We start from the raw sequence: 24,252 nt of genomic DNA on the forward strand, positions 1-24,252 counted from the left end.
GAACTTTGCAGGGAAAAAAATCCTTCTGATGGAATTCTTTTTCCTGGTTTATGAAAAAACAGCCTGACAAAGGGAAGGGGATGTTCCCAACCTTGGCCAAGGTCCCTGAAGCATCCAGGCACCAAAGGTTGTATGAAGAAGCTATGAGTGAATTCGGACCCTGAACTAGCTTCTGAGTACCACTATGGGGCTTGCTGTCCAAGGATAGATGACGGTACCGAAACACTGGGTAGGTAAGCGTTCCTGTTTCTATCTGGAACATTAATGAGATACATAAAATTCATCGAGAGTTGTACTAGAAACACCTAACCTAAGTTTATAAAACAAGTTGTCGAGGGTCTTTCTAAAAGTTCCAACAACCAAGCCAAGTTTACAGGTAGCCAGTACTCAGGGGCTACTGGAGAAAGCTTTGAATACAGTTTCGGCGCCATCTTGTGTCAGTATCGAGATCAGCATTTCTAAACAAGAAAAAAAAAAAAAAAACATACAGCAGAGGTATGAGGGAGTTGATAGACTCTGGCAGGGGTGAGTAGCCAGGCGTTCCTGAAAATTTAGGGACGGAAGGGAGATGCCAATGGAGAAACAGGCTGGGGCCAGCTCCTGAAGGAAGCCTGTGTTTCACAGGCACTGAAGGGCTGTTAGCACCTCAGTGAGGTGATCAGATGTGTGTTTTAGAACACTTCAGGTGCAGGCATATAGGCATGGGCTTCAAGAAGGCATCAGGTGCTTATGGGGTCAGCATGTCCAAGCCTATGCTTACTATCGGAATTCTTGGGCCAGATCATAGGAATAGCTGCCTTCTACCGCAACACGAGCAGGGATTATCGGCTGACTTGCTCACATCTCTATCCACACTGCCTAGAACCTTAAGAGTTCTTCTTAAAAAATGAAAGGGGCACATTTCACAATAGAAAGACGCCATGATAATACTGTCAAAGTGCAGATCCCCTACCCCATCCATCCCCCCCAGCACTTTGTGAGAATAAGGCATCTCACAAGCCTGACCAGCAGGCATCAGTCTCCTAACCTTACAGGTGAAAACAAGTAGGCTGAGCGAGGTTGCCCTGCTAAGAGCAAAGACCCTCTCCCCATCTGTGACTCCTTCACTGCTCAGGCCCCAGAGAGCTCCTGTTTCATGTAACCGTGTTGGACTTTGGGACCAGGCAAGGCTTAACCGTGCATCAGCGGTGTCACACATGTACCCTCTGGACCTCCAGGTTATGCATCTACCGCACGCCCGGAAAATGAGGCTTAATTATGGCTCCAGAAAAACGGTCTTTCAAGTGACATTCCCCAGGACGAACCCCAACGAGAGAGGGAACATTCAATCCCACTAGAAAATATGAAAAGTCCGCATCATCCTCTGAGGGGGAGGGCTTAAGAAAGGCTGCGTCTTCTGCCTCCCTCCATCACCCTAATTGTACAAGGGGGGAAACTGAGGCCACCAAAGAAGAGAGTCTCTCTGAAGCTACTTCGCAGGCTCGGGAAACAGGAGCGCACGGCTTTCCCATTGGTCCTGGAAAGGAGGGGTCCAGAGACGATGTGCTACAGGATTTCCGGGGCACCCTCACCTCTGCACGCTCCCATCGCCTCCGCTAGCCGTGACCCACTCAGCTTCGTTCCTGTCACCCGCTCGGCTCCACGTGACTCTCTGCGCTGACGCTCGCCTCCTCCTGGCACCACTCGGCTCCACCCGACTCGCTCCGGGCACCAGTCGTCTCCACTCGGCCTCTCTCGGCTCCGCTCGGCCCGCGTTCGACCCCTTTCGGCCCCACTCGAGGCTTCGCTCGGCTCACACGTGCTTAGCCTCTGAGCCAGTGGAATCTCGTAATTTCTCACCTTCGCCGTGGCTAGTCACGCAGCCGTCTGCTGGGTCGGGCCAGGCCCACCTCGGGTTGTGTCGCGCACAGCTCGGCTCCACCCTCCACCGGGCACACCTCGTTCCCTTCTTCAGTCGCCTACGAAGCTCCCCCGCACGCCCGTGCACTTGCCAACTCCTCACTTACCGGTGGTCCGCTCTGGGGGAATTGGTCCCAGGTGACCCCAAAAGGGTCTCCCAGGGTTTACATCATCGCGGTGGCCTCGCGGATTGAGGGACGGTTCTGAGTTTGGCGGACTTGGCGTCGCGTCCAGGGCCTCCCATGTCACAACTGGATGAACTTGGGGCACCTCCCCTCCCTGAGTCTCCGTCTCTCTATCTGCACCAGGAAGCTGTTGAAAATTCCGCTCTCCTGAGGCTACTTGGAGGATTCGGGATCCAGTGAGCACGTGTGCAAAGCCATCTATGTGCTGAGTGAGTGTGGACGCAGGATGATCTCTGGCCCAGCATCCTCCGGGAGCACTCAAGACCAGACTGGGCGTGTTTTAGAAGACCTGGCTCTCTGCTTTGCCCCAGTGGTTTGAGCACATCGCTTAGACGCGCTGAATCCGTTTCCTCTCCTTAAGGTAGGCATAGCTCCTTAGCGAGCAAGAACCGTCTGCGCTTGCCCTGCCCTCCAGCCCAAGACAGCTCAGAAAGAGGCTGCACAGGTGTCAGTCCCGTTTCCCATCCTTTAGAAAGTTGGCCTGGGGCAAGGATAGCCTCTTATAACAACTCTGTGTGTGACTGAGATAGATTCATTCCAGAAACATTTAGTAGCTTTGAACTCGGTGCCGGGAAAACGGCAACAGTTGGCGGTTTGAGTTGTAGGCTGCAGAAGCTGAATTTACTAATTTGCATAAAAACAGTTGTTGGAAGGATACCGGCGAGAAAGTGGAATGAGGGGTGCTTGAAGACAAGGGTCGGTAAAGCAGGAGCGGGGCTGTCCCAGGTGGTTTAGGTGCCCCAAACTTCTGAGCAGTCACTCCTGGACACTGCTGCTTTTTGAAGGCACTCTAACCTTTTCTGCTGTCTGAGCTGTCCCTGCTCAGAGTCTGTGTGTCTGGAGAAGGAGTCTGATTAATGGGGCATAGGTGTCAGGACATGTTTCACATTGGAGTAGGTTTTGAAGGATGAGTAGAAAGTTACCGAAGGAAAGGGGACCTTCTAGGTAGGAGCTGCGTGTACAGGGCATGTCCAGCACAAGGCAGGAATCTTGGGGCGGTCTCAGAAAGCTGCTTCCCACACTGTGCCGCGTGCTTGCCTGGTTATCTTGAAAACCCTACAGAAGTAGGTATGATTAATTTTTTGGAAAGTGATTTTATTGTCTTATAAAAATACGAAATGCTTTGTAAAGAATCCACACTATACAGCAAAATACTGCCAAAATGGGAGGGGGGATCACATATATTCAAGTACCCCAGATATGCAGGAATAATATTAGGCAACATCATTCCAGATATCCTTCTAGGCATATATATTGCAGGAGGGAAGAAGGAGAGAAGGAAGGAGAAGGTTTGGGTGGAAGGAAGGTAGGGAGGGTAGAAGAAAGGAAAGAAGGAAACGAAAGAATTTTATGAAGTGGGATCACACTCTGTATGCTAATTTTTTTGTTGATTTCCATTTGTAATGTTTGTTTTAACAATTACAAATATAAACTTGAGTCCTGAGTTTTTATTTAACTAATTATGAAATAATGAAATAATGTTATAATGAATAATGAAATAATGAAATAATGTTAAATAATGAAAAATTTCCAATTTTTTTTTTAAATGTTTACTTATTTTTGAGAGAGAGACAGACAGAGCATGAGTGGGAGAGGGGCAGAGAGAGAGGGACGCACAGAATCCGAAGCAGGCTCCAGGCTCCGAGCTGTCAGCACAGAGCCCACGCGTGGCTCAAACTCATGAACTGATAGATCATGACCTGAGCTGAAGTCAGACGCTTAAATGACTAGGCCACCCAGGCGCCACTCCAAGTCTTTAAATATGCTTTGGAAGCAACATTATAATGGCTGCATAATATTCTATCAAGTTCATGAATTATAAATCGTAACTTATTCTTATTTACCTAAAGTTGGACATTTTGATTATTGCTAATTCTCACTGTTATAAATAACATTGCTGTAAACATCTTTGCATATGCATATATCTGTGAAACTATCTCTGATTATATCTTTAGAAGTAGGATTACTCATTTAAGGACTATGAATATTTTTGAGATGATTTTCAGTTTGCTTTCCTAAAATTAGTATTAATTTATAGACTCACAAATAATGCATGAGTGCCTGTTTTTTTGTTTTGTTTTGTTTTTATTTTAGAGAGAGAGAGCGAGGGTGGGAGCACGTGGGGTGGAGGAGAGGGGCAGAGAGAGAGAGAGAGAGAGGGAGAATCTTAATCAGGCTCCATGCTCAGCAGGGAGCCCGATGCAGAGCTTGATCCCATGACCCTGGGATCATGACCTGAGCCAAATTCAAGAGTCAGATGCTTAATGGACTGAGCCACCCAGGTGCCCCTCATGAATACCTGTTTCAGTGAGTGCTGAAAATTCACATTTAAAGTATATTTGGTCAAGTGTACAGATTATAAATAGTATTTTATTGTGGCTCTATTGCCTATTTCTCTAGCAATGAGTTTGGTGATTTTTTATATATTTGTGGTAATTAATGTTTTTTCAATCAAGAATTGGCTATCCATGTTCTTCTTTACTAGAGTAATCGTGATTTTTAGAGCCTTTTATTATGTATCAAGGATGGCTACCTCTAGTCAAAATTATTTTTACCTAACTGAATATATACTTGAATATTTTGCGTATAGTTTTGTGTTCGCTTTTTATAATGTACAGAAATTTTAACTTCATTACATCATTTTTTTCCTTTGTGATCTCTTTCATTGCCTTTATCTTATCTTAGAAAAGATACCTTTTTACCTTCATGCCAGTTAAAAGACACATCTGTTTTCACCTAGTGTTTTAGAGTTTTATTGTTTACACTAAAATCTCTAATAAAGCCGTTACTATGGTGTAAGTTAAACGCTTAGTTATTCTTCACTAAGTAGTTTTCCAAAAATCTTTGTTGAGTCAATCATCCATCTCTTTTCCATTTGCCCATGATGCTTCTTCACAGTACACCTATTTCTTATTCTGTATGCTAAATTTTAAAATAACATATGGAGCTTACTGATTTTTGAATTTAACGAAAGAAAAAGAATTTAATGGAAATAAAAGCAGTTCTAACTTTACTCGTTGGTTTGTTACCGTATCGGATATTATTTCCTACAAGACCTCCCAAGATTTTGAAGAATATTAAGAAGTTGGGAGTCATGTATTTTTTTTAATTACACATTTCACTCCACTCTATTTTTCCCTACCATGAAGGATGAGAAAAGTAAGGCCCTCACACTCTCTTCCTTGCCCACGCCCAACATTCTGCTGCTGGGCTATTGTTTTTATAATGCCAAGGTCTGTGATAATCACATTTACTCTGCCACCTCCCTTCCCTAGGATGTTTAGACCTAGTGCTGAGTTTATTTGGAAGCACTGCTTACCTCTGGTCCTGTTACTTTGTCTTTTCCTTCCAAGTTCCCTGTCTAACTGTATCTCTTGGTTGACATAGTCCCACTGACAAATGTGACATCAGGCTTGTTCAAAGACACTTTGCCCGTGGCAAAACAGTGCAACAGTCAAGATTCTCATCTATATTCGCCTGACTGCAGAGACTGCTCAGGAGAGCAATGGGAGCCATGAGTTTTTAGTTTTAGGGGGCATGGGGGAGGCATGCCCTCTTTCTGAACCTTCTGAGGAGGCCAGAGGAGCGTGGATAGGAACGCATGGCTAGCTCTACTCCAAGGGATCACATTCAGGACCGGGATTTCTGTGGTACCAGGAAGTCCTCAGCCCTCTTAGTGGGTCCTCTTGGCATAGATTTATCTGGAGTCTGATGACTATGGACAGAAAGTAGAAAAATGAGTGTGCTCGCTTTGGGGGCACATATACTAAGGTTGGAACAGCACAGAAATTAGCATGGCCCTTGTGCAAAGGTGACACACGAATTCGTGAAGTGTTCCATATTAAAAGAAAAGATAAGAAAAGAAAAAAGACAGTAGAACAATGAGGTGGTCCAAAGCATCTGTTTTCCTTCTATCAGAAACAAAAATTCCCCAGCCAGAGGCCTAAACAACAAGAAGTCTATCTTCTTTTCACTTGGGGGAAAAACAAAAGCCCAGAGTTGCCTTCTGGGCTGCAAGGGCAGCTCACCCAGGCCGGTGAGTCCAGGATCCTCCTAGTTTTTCATTCTGCTGTTCTCAAGATGGCAGCCCGAGGACCACAAAGAGGGGAAAACGCAAGGGACGAAGAACCTGTGACTTCCACCTACATCTCAGTGGCCGCCACAGAGCCATGGCCACTCCTAGCAGCAACAGATGCTGGGATCTGTACGTTTTTAAGTCTGTCAAAAGACAGAAGTTTTGTCTCATGATAACTGATGTTTCTTACTTTATTTTATTATTTATTTATTTTTTGTTCAAGTTTTTATTGAAATTCCAGGTAACATAAGGTATTATATTAGTTTCAGGAGAATTCAGTGATCCATCACTTCCATAGAACACCCAGTGCTCATCACAACAAGTGCCCTTCTTAACACTCATCGCCCATCTAGCCCATGCCCCGCCCACCTCCCCTCCATCAACCCTCAGTTTGTTCTCTGTCGTGAAAAGTGTGTTTTATGGTTGCCTCTCTTCTCTTCCCCCCATGTTCATTTGTTTTCTTTCTTAAATTCCACATATGAGTGAAATCATATGGTATTTGTCTTTCCCTGACTGACTTATTTCACTTAGCATCATACATTCTAGGTCCATCCACGTGGTTGCAAGTGGCAAGATGTCATTCCTTTTGATGGCTGAGTAATATTCCACTATGTATCTAGATAGATAGATAGATAGACATATATATATATCTATCTATCTATTCCATTATATATATATGTATATTTCTCTCTATTTAAAATTAACAAATATGTATACATATATATACCACATCTTTATCCGTTCATCAGCCAATGGACTTTTGGGCTCTCTCCCTAGTTTGGCTATTGTTGATGATACTACTATAAACACTGGGGTGCATGTGACCCTTCAAATCTGTCTTTTTGTAGCCTTTGGGTAAATAGCCAGTAGTGCAATTGCTGGATCATAGGGTAGTTCTATTTTTAACTTTTTAAGGAATCTCCACACGTACTTCAGAGCGGCTGCACCAGTTTGCATTCTCACCAACAGTGCAAGACGGTTCTCCTTTCTCCACATCCTCGCCAACATGTGTTGTTTCCTTGTTTTTAATTTTATTCATTCTGGCAGGTCATGATAAGTGATATTTCTTCATCGCTTTTTAACCTATGGTGATAACACTTACTCACGTTCATATATTTGTTTGAAATGCCAAATGTGACTCTGGCGCAGAGCCAGCTGTAGTGGGTACAGTGGTGAAGTGACAAGGTGCTTGTCCTCACATGGGTCGCTTGGGGTGCTCACATGTGCAAAGCGCATAATATGTGTTACTCCTTTTAGTTCTCATAACAGCACTGGGAAGTAAGTACTGTCATCCCGATCTTATGGGCAGGTAAACAGAGGCTAATAATCTATTCAATGGTCCATACTTATATAACATGGCCAGAATCCAAACTCATGTTGGTCTCCTCCAAAGCTTTGGCTCTTAACAATATTCCACACTAGCGGTTTCCATCACTGGCTGCATCCAATGCCTGGGACCTATCCCTCAGATTCCGATTTAATTGGTTGGAGGTGAAGCACAGACATCAGTAAGACTGTATTATCTTATTTAAAGTGTACAACAACTGGAGATGGAGGTATTTTTCTCTCTACTTAAAATTAGGTAAACTAAGATCCGGAGAGGTAGATTCACTTGTCCAAAGTTACACAGCAAGTTCACAGTGGAGCTGGGATGTGGGTCCACATCTCCTCCAAAGAGCTGTCTTTGGCTCCAGAAAAGGGTGACTTCCATTAAGTTGTGAGGCACACTGGCCAACCCCTCTGCTCCAGCCAGCCCAGAATCCTCCCTGGGAATGTGTGTGCCTGAGGGGCAGGGCACCACATGGGAACTGGGTGATAAACAGGTCAGGTTAGGCCAGGATGTGCGGCGGAAGCCCAGCCTGCTGAAGGCAGAGGTGTGGCTGGGCCAGGGTGAGGGCCGGACGTGGGGAATGCACTTTTTCCCCAGCACAACAAGCTGTGGGCTTCCTCTGCCCTAGCTGAGCCCTGCCTGATATGTCAGGCCCAGAATGGGTCACTAGCCGGGGACTGGAGGGCTGGCAGGCAGGCAGGAGCCCAGGGCCAGTCCCCAGAGGAAGTCACATGGCAGGGGTCACAGGCCTGACCCAGGAATGGTGAAGGGAGGGAGATATTTCAGGCCTGAGAGGAAGGGCCCAGCCCACGAGATGAATCACCCGGGACAGATTATCCTGAGGAAGACCTTGGGGGTGGAATTGTGATAAGCACCGTCCTCCCAAGGTGACCAGGAGCCTGTGGTCAGCTGGCCAGTGATCAGCCAGGCCTCGTGTGGCTGGAGCACTCGTGTATCTAAGAAGGCCCACTAGCTCCAGATGCATTGCCAAAGTGACTTCTCAGAGACCTTATGCCGTGAGGAGGAGCATCTCTACCTTCAGGATGAGAAAACAGAACCTCAGAGCTAAGCTGCTCACTCAAGGTCATATGCCAAGATGGGATTTGAAATGGGAGCCTGCCAACTGGCCTCTCCAAAGCAGGGAGCTCAGATGGCGACCGTCTTCCCTCTCCACATGCTCCCTGTGTGGATCTGGAGTCTCACCAGCAAAACCACCAAGCTCTAGCCGTATAACGGCAAGCCAGGCCTCGGGTCTTATGCTTGCTTCTGGATGAGGCGCTTGACTTGCCCAAACTGCTGAAGGTACAGACGGAAAGGATGGATCTCAGAGAGGGCAGAGGGCTTGCCCAGGATTCCGGAGTAAGTCCGTCAGAGGCCGACTCAATCTGACTTCTGCCTCCCAACCCATGGGTCTGTGCACTGCACTAGTATTTGGATCCTCAACAGACTCTGCTCCGATGAAGCCAGACATGGTCGGTAGCTGGGGAGCTCCTTAGAAGCAGAAGAACGACTCCTGCCTCTGCCAGGAGGCCCTGCTTGATCTGGAGGGGACCTGGGCATCTGTATTTGTAACCAAGTCATTCTGATGGATGAAGAAGTTTGAGAAACACTGGCACAGATGACCTTTAAGATTCCTTCTGGTCCCAAAGGCCGGGTTCCAATATATGTCATGACCATTGTCATTGTCATCATCATCATCATCAAATACCTGTCATATGTTGAGTGCATGATATATGCCAGATACTCTGATAAATGCTTTACGTGCATGATTTCATGTGACTCAGAGGTAGCACCATTATCCTCCCCGTTTTACAGAGGAGGTAACTGAGGCTGAGAGAGGCTAATTATTTTCCTAAGATCACAAAGCAAGTGGCTGAGCCGAGGCTCAAGGCTGGGTCTGCCCCAGCAGCCTCAGCGGCCTTTCACATCTGACTCTTCCCCTAACCGGCCATGTCTTGGGAGCCTCTAGTACCTGCTTTTGGATTCAGTCTCGCCATCTATGGGACGGACAGTCTCTTTGCACTCTTTGGGCTCTGCCTCAAATTTGCAAACTGGCCTTTGGGTTTGCCGCCCAGCCGAGCAGCTAACGGGACTCTGGCAGCAGGAGGAGTGAGGTGCTGCTTTTCCAGCCTGCATGCCCATGTTCCAGCTCCTCCCAGTCGGGGTGCTTCAGCCCTATTCATCCTGGCCCCCCTGTGTTAAGCACTGAATCACTGACCTGGGGTGAATGGACTTAGTGCGTAGCAGTGGGAGGGCTGGGATGGAGATGAAACCAGAGTAGAGGCCCCCGTTGTTAGCAGGGTGGGGAGACGTGGAGACAGAAAGGAAATTGACGGTTAACTTTTATTAAGCACTCAATGGGTGCCAGACACTCAGAGAGTTGCTGGACAACCGACTGAACCTCTCAACATCTCAGCTTTCTCTTCTGGAGAATGAGGTGGTTACGAGGGGTAAATGACACCCGTTCCATTATTCACTTATCCAACAATCATCCATCGAGGGCCGATTATTTGCCAGCCATCTTTCTCGGAAATGCAGCAGCGAAGCGACAAATACCTCCCTCGTAGGGCTAACAGGGCAGCCAGGAAAACAGGTAGAAATGAGTCAGCAAAGAAATACATCCTGTAAAATTGGAGAGTGGCAAGAAATGCTAGGAAGCTAAGTAAAGCCAGGGTAAGATGTGTGCGGAGTGCTGAGAAGGGACAGGATGAATGGGCAGGGGCTGCTCGCATGAAGTAAGGAACCACTGATAAAACTACCTGGGAGAAGAGTGTTTCCAGGGGGCAAAGAAATGGAGCCTGGCACATGGCGGATGCTCAGTAAATGGTGAATGCCGTCATAGCTCAGAGGGAGGGACCCTGTCCTTACTGTAACAGGTGGGCGGTCTCTGTGTTGGGGCTGCTTCCTGGCCATGGGAATGTGGCCTGCGAGCGCCCCCCTTCTCGTCCCGCTTGCCCCCATCCCGGGAGAGTGGGCCTGGAGGTGGGCAGCCCCAAGCAGGTGGAGGAGGCGGAGCTTCCGTGGGAAAGGCTGCAGCACATCCACCAGCCTGACGCACAGCGGGAGCCCCCCCAAGTGGAGCTGGGGTGACAGTCACGAGGGGGCTGGACGCTGGGCAGCTACAAGACAACAGAGGCCCGCCTCACTCTCGAACACCCACACTGGGTCACCGCCCTGCTCAGACACAGGGGACGTGGGCGTTTTCCCACATCTACATCTTCCCTCCACCTCTTCCCCCGACCCGGGGCTCCACAGGGGCTGGTCGGCCCTGGGTCCCGGGAGCTTCGCTGGAGTGCAGCCTCTGTGCACCCTCTTCTGGAAGTGCTCGCGCCAGGTGAGAGGGGCACACCAGCATACAGGCGAAGGTGATAGAGCAAGCTGGCTGCTGTGATGGGGGCCAGCGCGGGGCCCATGACGAATAATGGTCCTGGTGGAGGAATGTACCGGGGATGGCTTCTGGAGGAGGGGACTGCATCTCAAAGCGTGTCATTCGGTTCTCAGCGGAGAGGTCTGCTCTGGCTGCACTTGCTGAGAGACCCCACCAAGCCACTTTCTCTCACACTCCTTATTAGGAGTGCACTGTGGGGGCACCTGCGTGGCTCAGTCGGTTGAGCATCTGACTTGGCTCAGGTCATGTTCTCATGGTTCGTGAATTCGAGCCCCGCATTGGGCTCTGTGCTGACAGCTTGGAGCCTGGAGCCTGCTTCACATTCTGTCTCTCTCTCTCTGCTCCTCCCCTGCTTGCGCACTCTCTGTCTCTCTCTCAAATGTAAATAAACATTAAAAAAAAAAAAAAGGACTGCACTATGATGGTGAACAGGACCCTACACTGGCCCCTAACCTCGTGGAAACCCCTCCCTCCCCAGCATGAGGAGACAGACAAGAAAGAAACAGTGAGAATAAAAGCAGGGTCCATGAAGTGGCCAGTGCTGTGAAGGGAGGAGATAGGTGAAGGGAGGGCAGGAGGCTGAAGGTGAGGCTACTTTAGAGTGGGTCTGGGAAGGTGAGGAGTGACATTTCAGGGACTTTCTCAAAGCCACACAGGGTAGTGACAAAACCGAGGGAGAACCTCATTCTCTTGGCTTCCATAGAAGAGCTGCCTCATGCCCCATGCTCCCAGTATTCCCTCATACTAAAAACCCACACACTTTTCCAACAGCCTTTCCCAGATGCCGATCACTGGGGGCCTGCTTCACGGGAATCACTGCTGCTCCCAGTTGCTCCCAACAGCTCCAGGCCTTTTCTCTGGTTTCTGTTGCTGAGGTTTTCTTAGAAGCACAAACAAAGAAACAAAAGAAACAAATACGAATGGGAAGACTCTACTATCCCAACCCTGGGAATCCGATGATGGAGACTGTTTTAAACGTGGACATCCTATCTGGATCGGTGGTGGCACCAAGCGGTGGTTGTGGCCTTTCCATTAGTTTAACGTTACAGTTGCACACGTGGTACTCGCTGTGTTCCAGGCAGCATCATAAGCACTTGATGTGTAGCGTCTCAAACCTCACAACAACCCTACGAGGCAGAAACTGTTATAATCCCCAGTTTACAGATGAGGGAACTGAAGCAAGGAGAATTTAAGTAACTTGCCTAAGGTCATGGAGATAACAGAGTGGAGCCAGATTTGAACCAGTCCAGAGCTAGCAGTGCTCCATGCATGTTCCTAATAATGCGGTCCTGGGGACCCAAGCAGCCTCTCCTTCTGCATCCAGCAGGGGGAGCCAAAGGCCAAGGCCCTCTGTGCCCCTGCCCCAGGCATGCTTGGCAGGCTAAAAAAGGTGCAGCATCTGCTGTAGAGACACCCTTTTCCCTTGATCCAGGCAGAAAGCGCCAAATAGGGAGAAAACCTCTTGGTTAGCATAGCTCTGTCAAAGAAGAACTTTCTGCAGTAGGTCTCACTGAGTCATGAAGCAGTTAGTCACAGCTGGTCTGGGGTCTTGCAATGAATCAGATACAGTTCCCTCTGGGGAAGCTGTCAGTCGAATGAAAGATTTTTAGCCTCAGTGAAAGCCCAACAACTCTTAGAATACACTTTTAAAGAAACTGCCCTGGATTTTGCAGCTATTAAGTGGCAGAGCTGGTATTCAGACCCAGGCCTTCTCGATCCCAAAGTCTGTGGTCTTTTTTATCAAGCCATGGTCCTCAATCAATGCTGGGGATACAGAGATGCAGGAGAGAGGGGCCTGTCTGCTAAGATCTCAGGGTCTAATGGAAAAGGAAGGCACATGAGCCCAGCCATCCTTCTGGGAGGAAGGATTCTGCCAGGATCAGCTCAGGGGCCATGGAGCTCAAAGAGAAAAAATGTGTTTCCTGCTGTATCCCATACCCAGCATGGGGCCTGGCACACTTTAATCTTCAGTGAATGTTTGGTGGATGGATGGATGGATGGATGGATGGATGAATGAGAAAGGGACTAAGTGCCTAGGACAGAGGCAAAGTTAACCAGGGAAGGCTCTTCAGATGAGTTCACTTTGGGAGGGTCTTGAAGGATGAGAGGAATCAGCCAGGTTGGAAAAGGAGGGGGAAAGGCATTCCAGACATATAAAAGGGGATAACAGGATGGAGTAACAATCTCAACTTTTTTTTTTATTACAACCTACGATACACACACACACACACACACACACACACACACACACACACAATCGGAGCCTTATTATGTACAGTGCCCTATTATTTTCTGGTCTGTTTCCATTTTGTAAACATTAGTGGCAACCTGCTAATTTTTTGTGATACGGTCACAGGGGATTTGGGAAAAGTAGGGGCTGGAAACGTGATTTTCAGCCAGACTGTAAAGATCTTTGGATGTTCGAGTTGAGTTTGGACCCTTTTCAGTCCTTGCTTCTCCTACAAGCTCTGATCCTGAAAACTACTTGCTCCTTCTCTAGCTCTTTGAGTAATTTCCTGCCCACTCCGGCAGTCTTCTTCACTTGCTTCTGGCTGCTTTTCTCCCTACGCCCCCGCCCAGTTGGTTCTTTAAATTGTGCTGAACTGGGGCTCTGTGCTGGGCTGTCCTCACTCAGCCTTCTTGGCCTCTCTGACGTCTCACCCATGCCTTGGTTTGAAGGACTGCCCACTTCCAACTCTGGAGACCATCACCCTCAAAAGTCCACACGCTCCCTCCTGAGTGCCCAGCACACTCACTCAACTGCCCCTTCAGTGACCTACAGGCACATCAAACTCAGCACCTCCAAAACCAAGGTCATCACCTGTTCCTCCCTGTCCCATCTCTGTGTTGTCCTCACCAGCCACAGTGCCTCCAGGGCAGACTTTTGTCCTTGGAGATGCATCATTCTGTCTATTCTGCCTTCAGACCAGCTCTCAAATCCATCCGCTTGTCTCCTTACCATCTGCCACCACCCTTGTGTGGGCTGGACCTCTTCTGCCCTGCATGTCTGTGACACCTCCTGTCCCCATGCCCTGCCCCCTTCTCTCAATACCGCGTAACAGCTGCCATGAACCTTCTGAAGCATAAATATGACCGTATGACACCCCTGCCCAAACTTATTAATATGCTCTGTGTCCCCAGACTCCCTCTCTACCCCCATTCCCTCTGATGCTCCATTCATTCACCAGACCTTAGTGAGCCCTGCTTCCTCTGGCTTCAAAAACTCTGCCCGGTGAACCCCAACTCATTCTTTCTGGATCCCGGTTTAGGAACACTTCATCCAGGAAGCCTTCCCTGACCCACCCATTTGGAGCCCCCTTCTCTGTGTTCCCACAGTCCTTGCATTCCCCATCTTGATGCCTAATACCTTTTTTTTTTCCTATTGCAGTGGCCCACGTCTCTCTTTTCCATTAGATGGGAGGCATAATTGAAGGATTAAGAGCAGATGCTGAAGTCAAAACTCCGTAAATTCAAATCCCAATTCTGCCACGTGGTAGCTGTGGAGTTTGGGATTTTATTTCATCCCTCCATGACTCATTTTACCCATACTATAAAATGATGATAATTATAACAAAAATATTAACAAATAAGAATAGTACCTACCTCATAGTATTATAAGAGGATTAAATGAGTCAATGTGCTACAGTTCTTGGTGACAGTGCCTGGTACATAGTAAGTGCCACCAGTGTGACTGATAATCAAATCAGCCCTCAGAAGAGTTGCTCCAGGAGGGCAGACACTGGATGTATTTGATCCACTGCTATGTCCGCAGCACTTACCCCAACATCCTGATCATGAGTGTCCCCCAACACTTGTGACACGAGTGAATCTTTTGTCTAAGAGAATGACAATGCATATAGAAAAGAAAGGACACATTTAGGTGATGCTTTGGAGGAAGACTGCTCAGAGCTCATCACTGACTGCATCTGAGGGTAGGAGAGGAGGAGGAGGAGTACAGGAGGAAAAACATGGCCAGGACAGACTTTGTGACTTTCCTCCCGAGCCCTTAGCTACTCCAATCCCCCTCCCCCACTATCACCCATGACTGCCTTCATCCATCCAGGACTCCAGCCATCCTAGGGGCTCACTGTTCATCCCTCTCTCCACTCTGTCCCTTCCCTGCCCCTCTCTCGGCCAGGCCCTTCCAAGTCCTGTCAGACCTTCTTGTGGCCCAGGCCCAGCATCCTCCATTCTCCCTGCACACCCCCTTCCACCTTAGTTGTTTCAGTTACAATTGCTGTGTAACAAGCACCCTACCCCAAAGAATGGCATAAAACAATCATTTTATTCTACTCCCAAATTATGGGGCTTGGAGATTTAGACAGGGCACATCAGGGATGACCACAGAAGCCCCTGTCCACGGTGCCTCAGCCGGAAAGACTCAAAGGCAGGGATGACTTGGTGGCTGCAGGTTGGAATCATCCACATGTCTGGCACCTGGGCTGGGAGGACTCCGATGCTGAACACAGCTGGGACTGTGGACTAGAACACCCACATGTGGCCTCTATCGATGCCTGAGCTTCCTCACATCATGGCAGCCTCCAGACCCCTTCCATGGTGGCTCAGGGCTCTGGCAGGAGTGTTCCAGCCAACAAGCAGAAGCTACACTGCCTCTTATGACCTAGCCTGTGGCAAGTCTTGTGGCATCACTTCTGCCACACATACAGCCACCCAGATTTAAGCAGGGAGAGCACAGACAGCCTACCTCTCAATGGGAGGCACATGGAATAATTGTGTGGTCGTGTTTTAAAACCACCAGTGTCTCATACCTGGACCATGGGGTAGTCTTCTCTCCGGTCTGCCTGGCTTCACTTTGCCCAGCCCTACCCTTCCCCCACTAGTGGATTTTCCACAGGGCAGCCAAGGGGAGCTTTTGAACACACAAATGAGATGAGTCATCCTTCTTCATATCCCTCCAATGTCTTCCCACTGAACTTCCCCTTAAAATCTAAGCTCCTTGACATGCCTACACAGCTCTGTGGGATCTGTGTACCCCCATCTCCTCCCTTCCATCCCACTGGCCGCCTTTCTCTTTCTTGAGCAGAGCCCCACTTCCCCTCCTGGTGCTCATGCCCACCTCCAACCTTCTGCACTGCTGTCCTCCTTCTTGAAGTGCTGGGACCCCAGATCCTGCATCCTTCAGCTCTCAACTCAAACACCACCTGCTCAGATCTCAAATAATCCCTAGGCACCCAGTGTTGTCTCCCTCATCATTCTGTTTTATATTATCTTCACATCACAGGAAGCTGTGATGTCTGAAATTATGTGTTTACCTCTCTCTGGTCTGTCTCCCTCACTAGCTCCAAGAAAGAAGGTCCCTTGTCCTTCGTGTTCCTTGTGTCCACGGGCCTGCCATGATGCCTGGCATAGACATTTGCGGAATGTGAATGAATGCATGAACAGCGGTTTTCAGGGAAGATTTAGAAAAGCAATTCTGAACGATAGGCAGGTCTGGCGTGGTGGTGGTTAGAGTGGGGAGTGGGGGGCGGTGTTTCCAATCTGCCTCTCCCACTCACTAGCTGCTGACTTTGGGAAAAAACCTTCGCGTCTCCGAGCCTCAATTTCTTCAGCTAAAACGTGAGTCCACCAGCCCCTAGCTCAACTGGACTCTGGGGTGTACATCATAGGAGGGGATCAGCATTTCTGCTCAGCTGGAAGGCTCCGAGCACCCCGTTTCAGGGAACTAGGAGGAGCTAACAGCGCCCACCGCGCCCGCCAGGTGTCGCCGCGAGCGCGTGCTGAGCGGCCAGCGGAGCCTGGCGCCCTCGGGCGGCTCCGGAGGCCCACGCCCGGGTCTCGTGCCGGGCATCCTGGCCTCCGCCCGACTCCGACAGTCCGCTAGGAGCGGCATTCCAGAAGAGGCTGCCCTACCTGGGCACCCACCTGCCGCACCCCCTCTAATAGACAGGGGTCGGGGAGGAATATGCTGAATCAGTTATCCCCGCTCCGCGGAAGGGGGCGCCCTCCCCTGAAGCTGGGCTCGGAAGCCTGGGGAAAGGGGGAACCGGGGTGCCACCTAACACCCCGCCCCCCAGCTCTGAGCGTTCCACAGGGCGGGGAGGACGAGGAGGCGAGCCAGGGTGCGGGGGTTTTCGGTCGCGCTCGATCCTCTCAACCCGAGGGGCAGTCCCAGGGCGCCAGCTCGACCCGCAACTTGCGAAGTAGCGACGCTTGGGGGTCGAACTGACTTCCACCGCCCCCTGCCCGGCTCGGCGCCCCGGAGCCGGGAGGGGGCGCCGCGGGAGCGCGTGGGGCAAGGCGTGAGCGCGCGCTTGGAGCTGGCGGCCCTGTCCCGCGGGCTCTGGGGTGCGGGGCGGGCGCTCCGGGGAGGCGGGCGGGGGAGGGGGTGGGGGAGGGACAGGAGAAAGGAGGGAGGGAGGGAGGGGCGGGGGCGGGCGGCAGCAGCGCCCCCGCACTCCCCGCGCCTCACACACTTGCACCGGCCGCTCGCGCGCAGCCCGGCGTCGCCCCGCGCTGCGTTCGCTCCTCCCTCCCTCCTCCCGCTCCGTGGCTCCCGCGCTCCCGGCGAGGCTCAGGCGCCAAGCGCGCGGACGGGCGCACGGACAGACGGCCCCGGGGACGCCTCGGCCCGCGCCTCCCGGGCGGGCTATGTTGATAGCCCCGCCGGGGCCGGCCCGCGGGATCAGCACTGCCCGGCCCGCGGCTCCGGCGGCCAGCGGGGACTATGAACCGGAAAGCGCGGCGCTGCCTGGGCCACCTCTTTCTCAGCCTGGGCATGGTCTACCTCCGGATCGGGTAAGGGCCGCTCGCATCTCCTGCACGCTGTCCCGGCAAAGTTGGTGTGGCCTGGGGAGGGGGTCGGCCGCCGGCCACCAACTTCTTCGGCCCCTCGGGGAGGCTGGGTGGGCGCGGTGTGGGAGCCGTGGGCGCACAAAGGCCCCCCGCAGGCGGGCGCCCCAGGGGCGCGCACAGCTCTAGAGACTCCGGCAGAGGTTCGGCCATCCTGAGGATGTCTGAGTCTGGAAGCCCCAAGAACCAGAGACAACCAGCAGGGACGGTCCGGCCTGGGGGACTCTGAAGAGAGCTATAGCTGCTGCAAAGGGTCAGCCCCTCCTAGGGACACTTCTGACCCAGGTATAGGAACAGCAGGTCCTTCAGGAGCTCCGGAGCCGGGAGCCCGAACGACAGCCGCTCCCAAGGAACTCAGCCCCCGGAGCCCGAGAAGAACTCTGTACACAGAGGCACGGGCACAGCCACTCCTGGAGTCAGGGCAGTCCCGGGGTGGCAGGTGGGGCTAGTCCGTGCAACAGGGAACAGGTACCTAAAGGGAGGGACCTTCGATGGCAAAAGCACAAACCCGCTGCTCAGAGCCCTGACACCACCGATTTCCGAGGACCCTCGTACTCCTGGAGCCCTTTCCTAGGCCAAGGGGACAGCTCCTCCCATCCCCACGAACACACACAAAGGTAGGACGAGAGATGGCCCTAGACACCCAGAGAGACAAGCTCGCAGAGCCAGCGCCAGAGAGACGCGGGCCACCCCGCCCCCTAAAACTGGGCACCCGAGTCCGCTGGCGCGCCTGCGGAGCAGCCCTCCCCGCTTCACTCCAGCATTTCTGTGGAGGTGGGGCCTGGGGCGGCGCTCTGGCTGGAAAGTGGGAGGGGGTGGCTCGGGACGCGTCTCGGAGCTGCAATTGCAGGGCCAGTCACCCTTTGTACTTCGGAGATAATGCGTGTGAAGCACGGAGGGGCGGGAGTGGGGGCTTTAGGGATTGGTAGAGGTTCTGACGCTAAAGGAAGGGCCACCTTGGCAGGTTTCACACAAGCTGCTTTCCCACCTCCAGCGGTGACCACCGCCCCCCCTACCCCCCCTCCCCCGACCCCGACCGCTCGGCTTGGGGAGAGGGCGGACTGCGGGGGTTGCTGCGAGGGGGTGTGTGTGGCAGAGCCTTTGTGTTTTGCCACAACCACTCCTCCCCTCTCCCCACCCCGCGTCTCCGGAGCGAGCGGGCATTTCGCAAGTTGAACAGCCGCCGGTGCGAGCAGGTGCGCACAGAGCGGACGAGGCGGCCGCCAGCCGCTACCGCGGACCGAGAGGCGACCGCAGGCGGAGAGGCGGCTGCGGGGCTCGCGCTCTGTCTGCCTGCGGGTGTGTTTTAAGTGTTATTGATTCATCCGCGTCTGGGTGGCTTTTCTTTCTCTCCCTGCTTTAATCTTCATCTTGGCCCGCGCCCCGCCGCCCCGCGCGCATCCAGCATCCAGGAAGCCGGTCGGGCTGATTGGCGCTGGCCGCGTGAGGCTTTATCTTCTTTTTAATTAGAAACGGGGCGGAGGGACCAGGGAAGGGAGAGAGAAAGGGAAAACAACAGAAAATAACCTCCCCTAGCTGCCCCGCCCGCCGGACCTCCCGCCGGCCGGGAGACCTCACTGGCCCCGAGGGGGCCCAGCTGCCCTGCAGGGAGGGAGGGAGCTAGGAGGGCGCTTGCCTTCAGCACCGACGTCGCCCTTTGGGGCAGGGAGAGGTCCAGGTCAGGAGAAGAAGTTGCAGGGTGAATTTGGCCCGGCCCCACTGCTCCCTGAGCCTCGGGTTATCCATCTGTAAAATGGATATGAGGAGTAAAGTCCCAAGGTCCTTCAGAAGCCTTCCAGCTCCCAGGATGTGACTGGTTTCTCCCTGCTCAGGACTGATGCTAGGGCAAGTGTCTCAAGCACTATCCCCTTGTGACAGCAAATCCAATAATAATCAAAACCACGAGAGCAGCATACTTACCGAGTACATACTATGTGCCTGGCACTTTCTATGTTTTAATTTTCACAGCCACTCTGAGAGATGAGGACTAATTATCAATATCCTCATTTTAGTGATGGAGAAGCGGAAGTACAGAGAGGGGATGTAACTTGCCCAAGGCCACAGAGCTAGTAGGTGAAGGAAGCTTGGATGGCACCCTAGGCCTGACCTCTTAGCTGCTAGATTATTGTTCCTATGAATTTTTGACCCTAATAAATCATTACAGTCTGCTGGTGTAGGAATTCTCTGGGGGTCACAGGTGTTCACAGGTTCCTCCCGACTTGGGGCCAAAACGTCTCCACTTGCCACCTCTTCCTCAAACATCTCAAATAGTCTGGCTCTAGGTGTCTTAGACTCTCTCTTAGTGCCTCGGGTGAATGAATGAGAGCTCTACTGAGTCTCCTATTTCAGATCTGTGACCCACTGGCCCCCAGATCTCAATCTCTGTGAGCCTCAGTTTTCAGATATGCGAAATGGATATGGTGATTCCTGGCGGCCAGGGCTGTTTAGGAAGGTCCCAGGTATCTAATGTTTGCAGCAGCACTGGCCACACTGCCTTGGCATATGGTAGGGATGTTGCCAAAGTTCACTGCTTCATTCAGCACGTATTTGGGGGGCACCTGCTGTGTTGAACACAGGTACTTATTCTGAGTGATATTTTTGAAGCTCCATAATTCATTCATTCAGTAGCCATTTAGTGAACCAGCAGACGGCCTCCATGCCCCTCCGAAGAGCTCATAGTCTAATAAGACAAGTGGGAACAAAGTGGGCACGCAAAACCAAACACATTTTAAAACATTTCAGAAGACCGTAAGTCATAAAGAGAATTAAGTAAACAAAACAGAGACTGTGATAGAAAGTTATAAGGGGCGGCGGGATGTGGAGGCAGGTTCCCTTAGCTGCGGTGGTCAAGGAAGGTGTCCTTTGAAGTCACATGAATGATGGCAAGAAGCCAAGCCTGGACATCTCAGGGGACCAGAGAGATTCCAGGGAAGGGGACGGGTAAGGACCTGAGGGAGGAAGAGCCTGAGGCAGGAAGAGGGCTGGTGTGAGGAAGGAATGAAGGGAAAGAGGGCAGGAGTGGTCTGTTATGTGCTTGGAAAGGAGTGGGATCACCTCATCTCCTGGGCCACTGGTACACAGAGCCTCGCTTTAAGAAATTCCAATTCCAGAACAACTTCCTGTAGCTGAGCCCCAGGATGGAAAGTGTGAGGCACTTCGCCCAGGGCTGGCAGTGACCTTCAATAAATGGAAGCTCTTATTATTATAACCAGAGTGAGGCATCAGGGGTGAGGTCTTCTCTTTAAAAGCTTCAGAGTGCGGACCATCTTTGTGTAAAGGGAGGGCTACCTGCACCATCGCAGGGTTACCACTGGAGCTTGTCTGGGGTTATCTTGGTATTAGGAAATGGCCCCACTCTCAGGCCAGACACCCAAGAGTCACACTGACGCCTGTCTTTCCCTCAGACCCTACCCCATCCCTCCCCTCAGCTCTGCCTTCAATCAGTCCATCAGCAAGTTTGGTCAGCCCCATCTGCAGCCTCCCCCACTGCTGCCAAGGCTAAGCCACCACCCCTCTTACCCGTCCCTCTGTTCTCCCTTCTCCTGCCCTGGCATCCTGCATTCCTCCCCACCCCCGCCCCCGTGGGGCTGGAGGGAGGGGATCCTGTGGGTTTCCCTGCTTTCAGCCTTTCAGTGCGTCCTGATGCACCTGAGAAAATTCTACTCTCTACCAGATCCTCTCCCCAGACCCTCCCCTTCCCTGAGCCTGAGGCAACAGCCTCTGTGGGTTCTTTCTGTTCATTAGCCATCCCAACAAGCTTGCTCCCCTCCCAGAACTTTGTGTTTGCCATTCCCTCTGCCCAGATTACTCTTCCATGGCTGGCTTCTGGCCATTCAGGCCCTGCTGCTCTGCTCCTCCCCAGGGAGGCCCTCCTTGACCACCCCAGCTAAAGTGGGCCCTCTCTCTTCCCTCCCAACCACCCCCCAAATGCCATCACAGTGTCTTCATTTACTTTCCTCATAGTGCCCACCACTGTCTGCAATGGTCTGTTTTATTCATTTGTGAAATGGGTGTAGTCCCTTCCATAGCTCCTGGAGGGCAGGCTGTTGCCTCTGTCCCAGCATGGTGCCTGGCACTTGATAGGGGTCCAAGACGTATCTGTGTAGAGAATGAGTCAGGAACATAGGAACTGTAGACGGTTCTGTCATAGGCATCCTCTAGGTGGGTCATGCCTAGAATGGGATACACATGCTCTGTTGGCATGAAGTTCTATGTAAATAGAACTTCTATGTAAATAGAACTTCTATTTACAATTACTTTTTAAAGATTTTGTTTGTAATAGAACACATACATACATACCAGAGAGTATATATAACATGTACAAGCAGTTGGGTGGGGTTTTTTTAATTAAAAAACATTTTTTTAATGTTTATTTATTTTTGAGAGAGAGAGAGGGAAGGGAAGGGGCAGAGAGAGAGGGAGACACAGAATCCAAAGCAGGCTCCAGGCTCCGAGCTGTCAGCACAGAGCCTGACACGGGGCTTGAACCCACGGACCATGAAATCATGACCTGAGCTGAAGTTGGATGCTTAACTGACTGAGCCACCCAGGCGCCCCGTTTTTTAAATGAATGTCTGTGTATGGACAACCTGCTGCCTGAAACTTTATAGTTACCATTCCCTGGCTTGACTTTGCAGTTTTACCACATAGAGATGATTCCTAGACAATATTAGGTTGTATTTTGCATGATTTTAAATTTCATCTCAATTGAACCCAACCATAAATACAAGGGCAACTTCTTTTGTGCACATTATGTTTGTGACATACATCGTCTTTGTGTGTGTATATCTTAAAAGGAAATCAAGCCTCACTGATATTGTATATATATATATATATATATATATATATATATATATATTTCAAAAGTGCCAATAGGGAATAAAAAAATGAATAAATGTGGGTTGGGGGTGCAGTGTCAAAAAGTTGGGACCCTTGCTGGGAGCAGTGGGAGGCGGTGGCCAGGGCCAGACACACTGGGAGGGCTTGCAAGCCGTGCCCTCCACCTTGCTGGCCTAACACTCCTTCTCTCTGTGTCCCCTGTTCCAGTGGCTTCTCCTCGGTGGTAGCTCTGGGCGCGAGCATCATCTGTAACAAGATCCCAGGCCTGGCTCCCAGACAGCGGGCGATCTGCCAGAGCCGTCCCGACGCCATCATCGTCATAGGAGAAGGCTCACAAATGGGCCTGGACGAGTGTCAGTTTCAGTTCCGCAATGGCCGCTGGAACTGCTCTGCACTGGGAGAGCGCACCGTCTTCGGGAAGGAGCTCAAAGTGGGTATGTGCTCACCCAGACACCTCAGGCAAGGTCTCACAGGCTGTGGGAGACCACAATCCCTCCGGGAGCCCTCTAGGACCCTCTCACCTGCCCCGTGTGGGAATGCTCCCTAATATGGGATCATGACTTGAATTCAGATCTCCTCGTGAGGGTTGGCTTCCTAATTTGAATCCAGATCACCCCAATCATTTATGGCAAAGTTGAAAAACAGCAACCAGTGGCCTGAATGCTAACTGGCTGATATAGCACTCTGCTGTTTCGTTAAATTGAAGACCAATTAAAAAAAAAAAAAAACTGTTTTGCCTAGAAATATGAATTTCTGTCTTCTTTTAAAAAATCAGCAGATCTGATGACTTATACATGTGTGTACATAGTTATAATGGGGTCAGACTGAGAATGCAGCTTCTTCAAGTGGAGCCGGGGCAGGCCAGTCACTGCCACGGTCCCTACCACTCCCTGTTACCACCCAGTCCCCTTACGTGACCCACCAGGCCACTGTGTGCATTTGCATTGGTAACCTGCGATTTGTGGGGATTGTGGGTTGCTTGGACATGCACACACGGGCGTGCACGTGCACCTGCACACGTATACAGACAGACACGCACAAAGCGTCAGGCCACACATTTGGTTTTCAAAGCAACTGTGACAAAAACCTGGTGGAAAGGGGTTTGGTCATAGCACTTGTGGAAAATGTCATGGTGTGTGTCTTGCTTGGGGGCCAGGAATTCTGCAGGCTCGCTGCTAAGCTGTGAACTTCCCTGAAAATAAGTCAGCCTCAAGTGTCTTTGGGCTGGAGTGGTTCAGCCGACCTGCCGGGCTGCTCTAAAGGCACCCCTGAGTTCTCTCTCTCCCTCAGCCCCAACACCAGCAAATTCAGTGGACACTGATGAGATCCATCCCAAATCCAGCCATTTTTCTGTGTCCTGACATCCTCCCTCTCAGGTCACAAAGCTGGGCTCCCGGGCACCCACATCATCCTGTTGCCCCCTGACTATCCTGCAGACCTTCCTGCAGTCAGGGTCCTCCTCTGTAAATGAAAATCAGATCACATCATTTCTCTGCTCAACACTCCATGGAGGCTTCCTCTCGTTTCAAAACGCCCCCATCTGCCCCCATCTTCCCCTCCCCCCTTGCCCACCCAGGCTTGTTCTGTTTCCCAAACATACCACGCCGGGTCCTGTGCTGGAGCCCCAGCACCATGCATTCCTTCTGCCTCAGATGCCTTCTCACAGGCAGCACCGGGGCCCCTTTTCTCTGTGCATCTCTCCCTCCCGGCATCTGGGCCACCCGGG

At 51.2% G+C, this 24,252-nt stretch overlaps 1 protein-coding gene and 1 non-coding gene across 4 annotated transcripts in view; both read left to right on the forward strand.

Moving 5' to 3' along the window:
- Nucleotides 1-1,813: 1,813 nt before the first annotated feature.
- Nucleotides 1,814-24,252, forward strand: part of WNT7A (Wnt family member 7A) — a 78,426-nt gene continuing 55,987 nt past the window's right edge. For 2 of the 3 annotated variants that reach the window (XR_006214978.1, XM_042979597.1), the window contains exons 1-2: nt 17,268-17,633; nt 22,734-22,960. Coding sequence is in view for 2 of the 3 variants with exons in the window: in XM_042979597.1 (XP_042835531.1) it covers nt 17,563-17,633; nt 22,734-22,960 (298 nt within the window). In the remaining variant the exon portion in view is untranslated. Of the gene's footprint in view, nt 2,446-17,267; nt 17,634-22,733; nt 22,961-24,252 lie in introns of those variants that run through there. The other variant, XM_007093364.2, reaches the window with a different exon arrangement.
- Nucleotides 5,827-5,930, forward strand: LOC122236791. Its single transcript, XR_006215045.1, has one exon. It is a non-coding gene; the product is annotated as a U6 spliceosomal RNA (small nuclear RNA).

The sequence above is a fragment of the Panthera tigris genome, chromosome A2, assembly GCF_018350195.1.
Source record: "Panthera tigris isolate Pti1 chromosome A2, P.tigris_Pti1_mat1.1, whole genome shotgun sequence".
NCBI classification, from domain to species: Eukaryota; Metazoa; Chordata; class Mammalia; order Carnivora; family Felidae; genus Panthera; species Panthera tigris.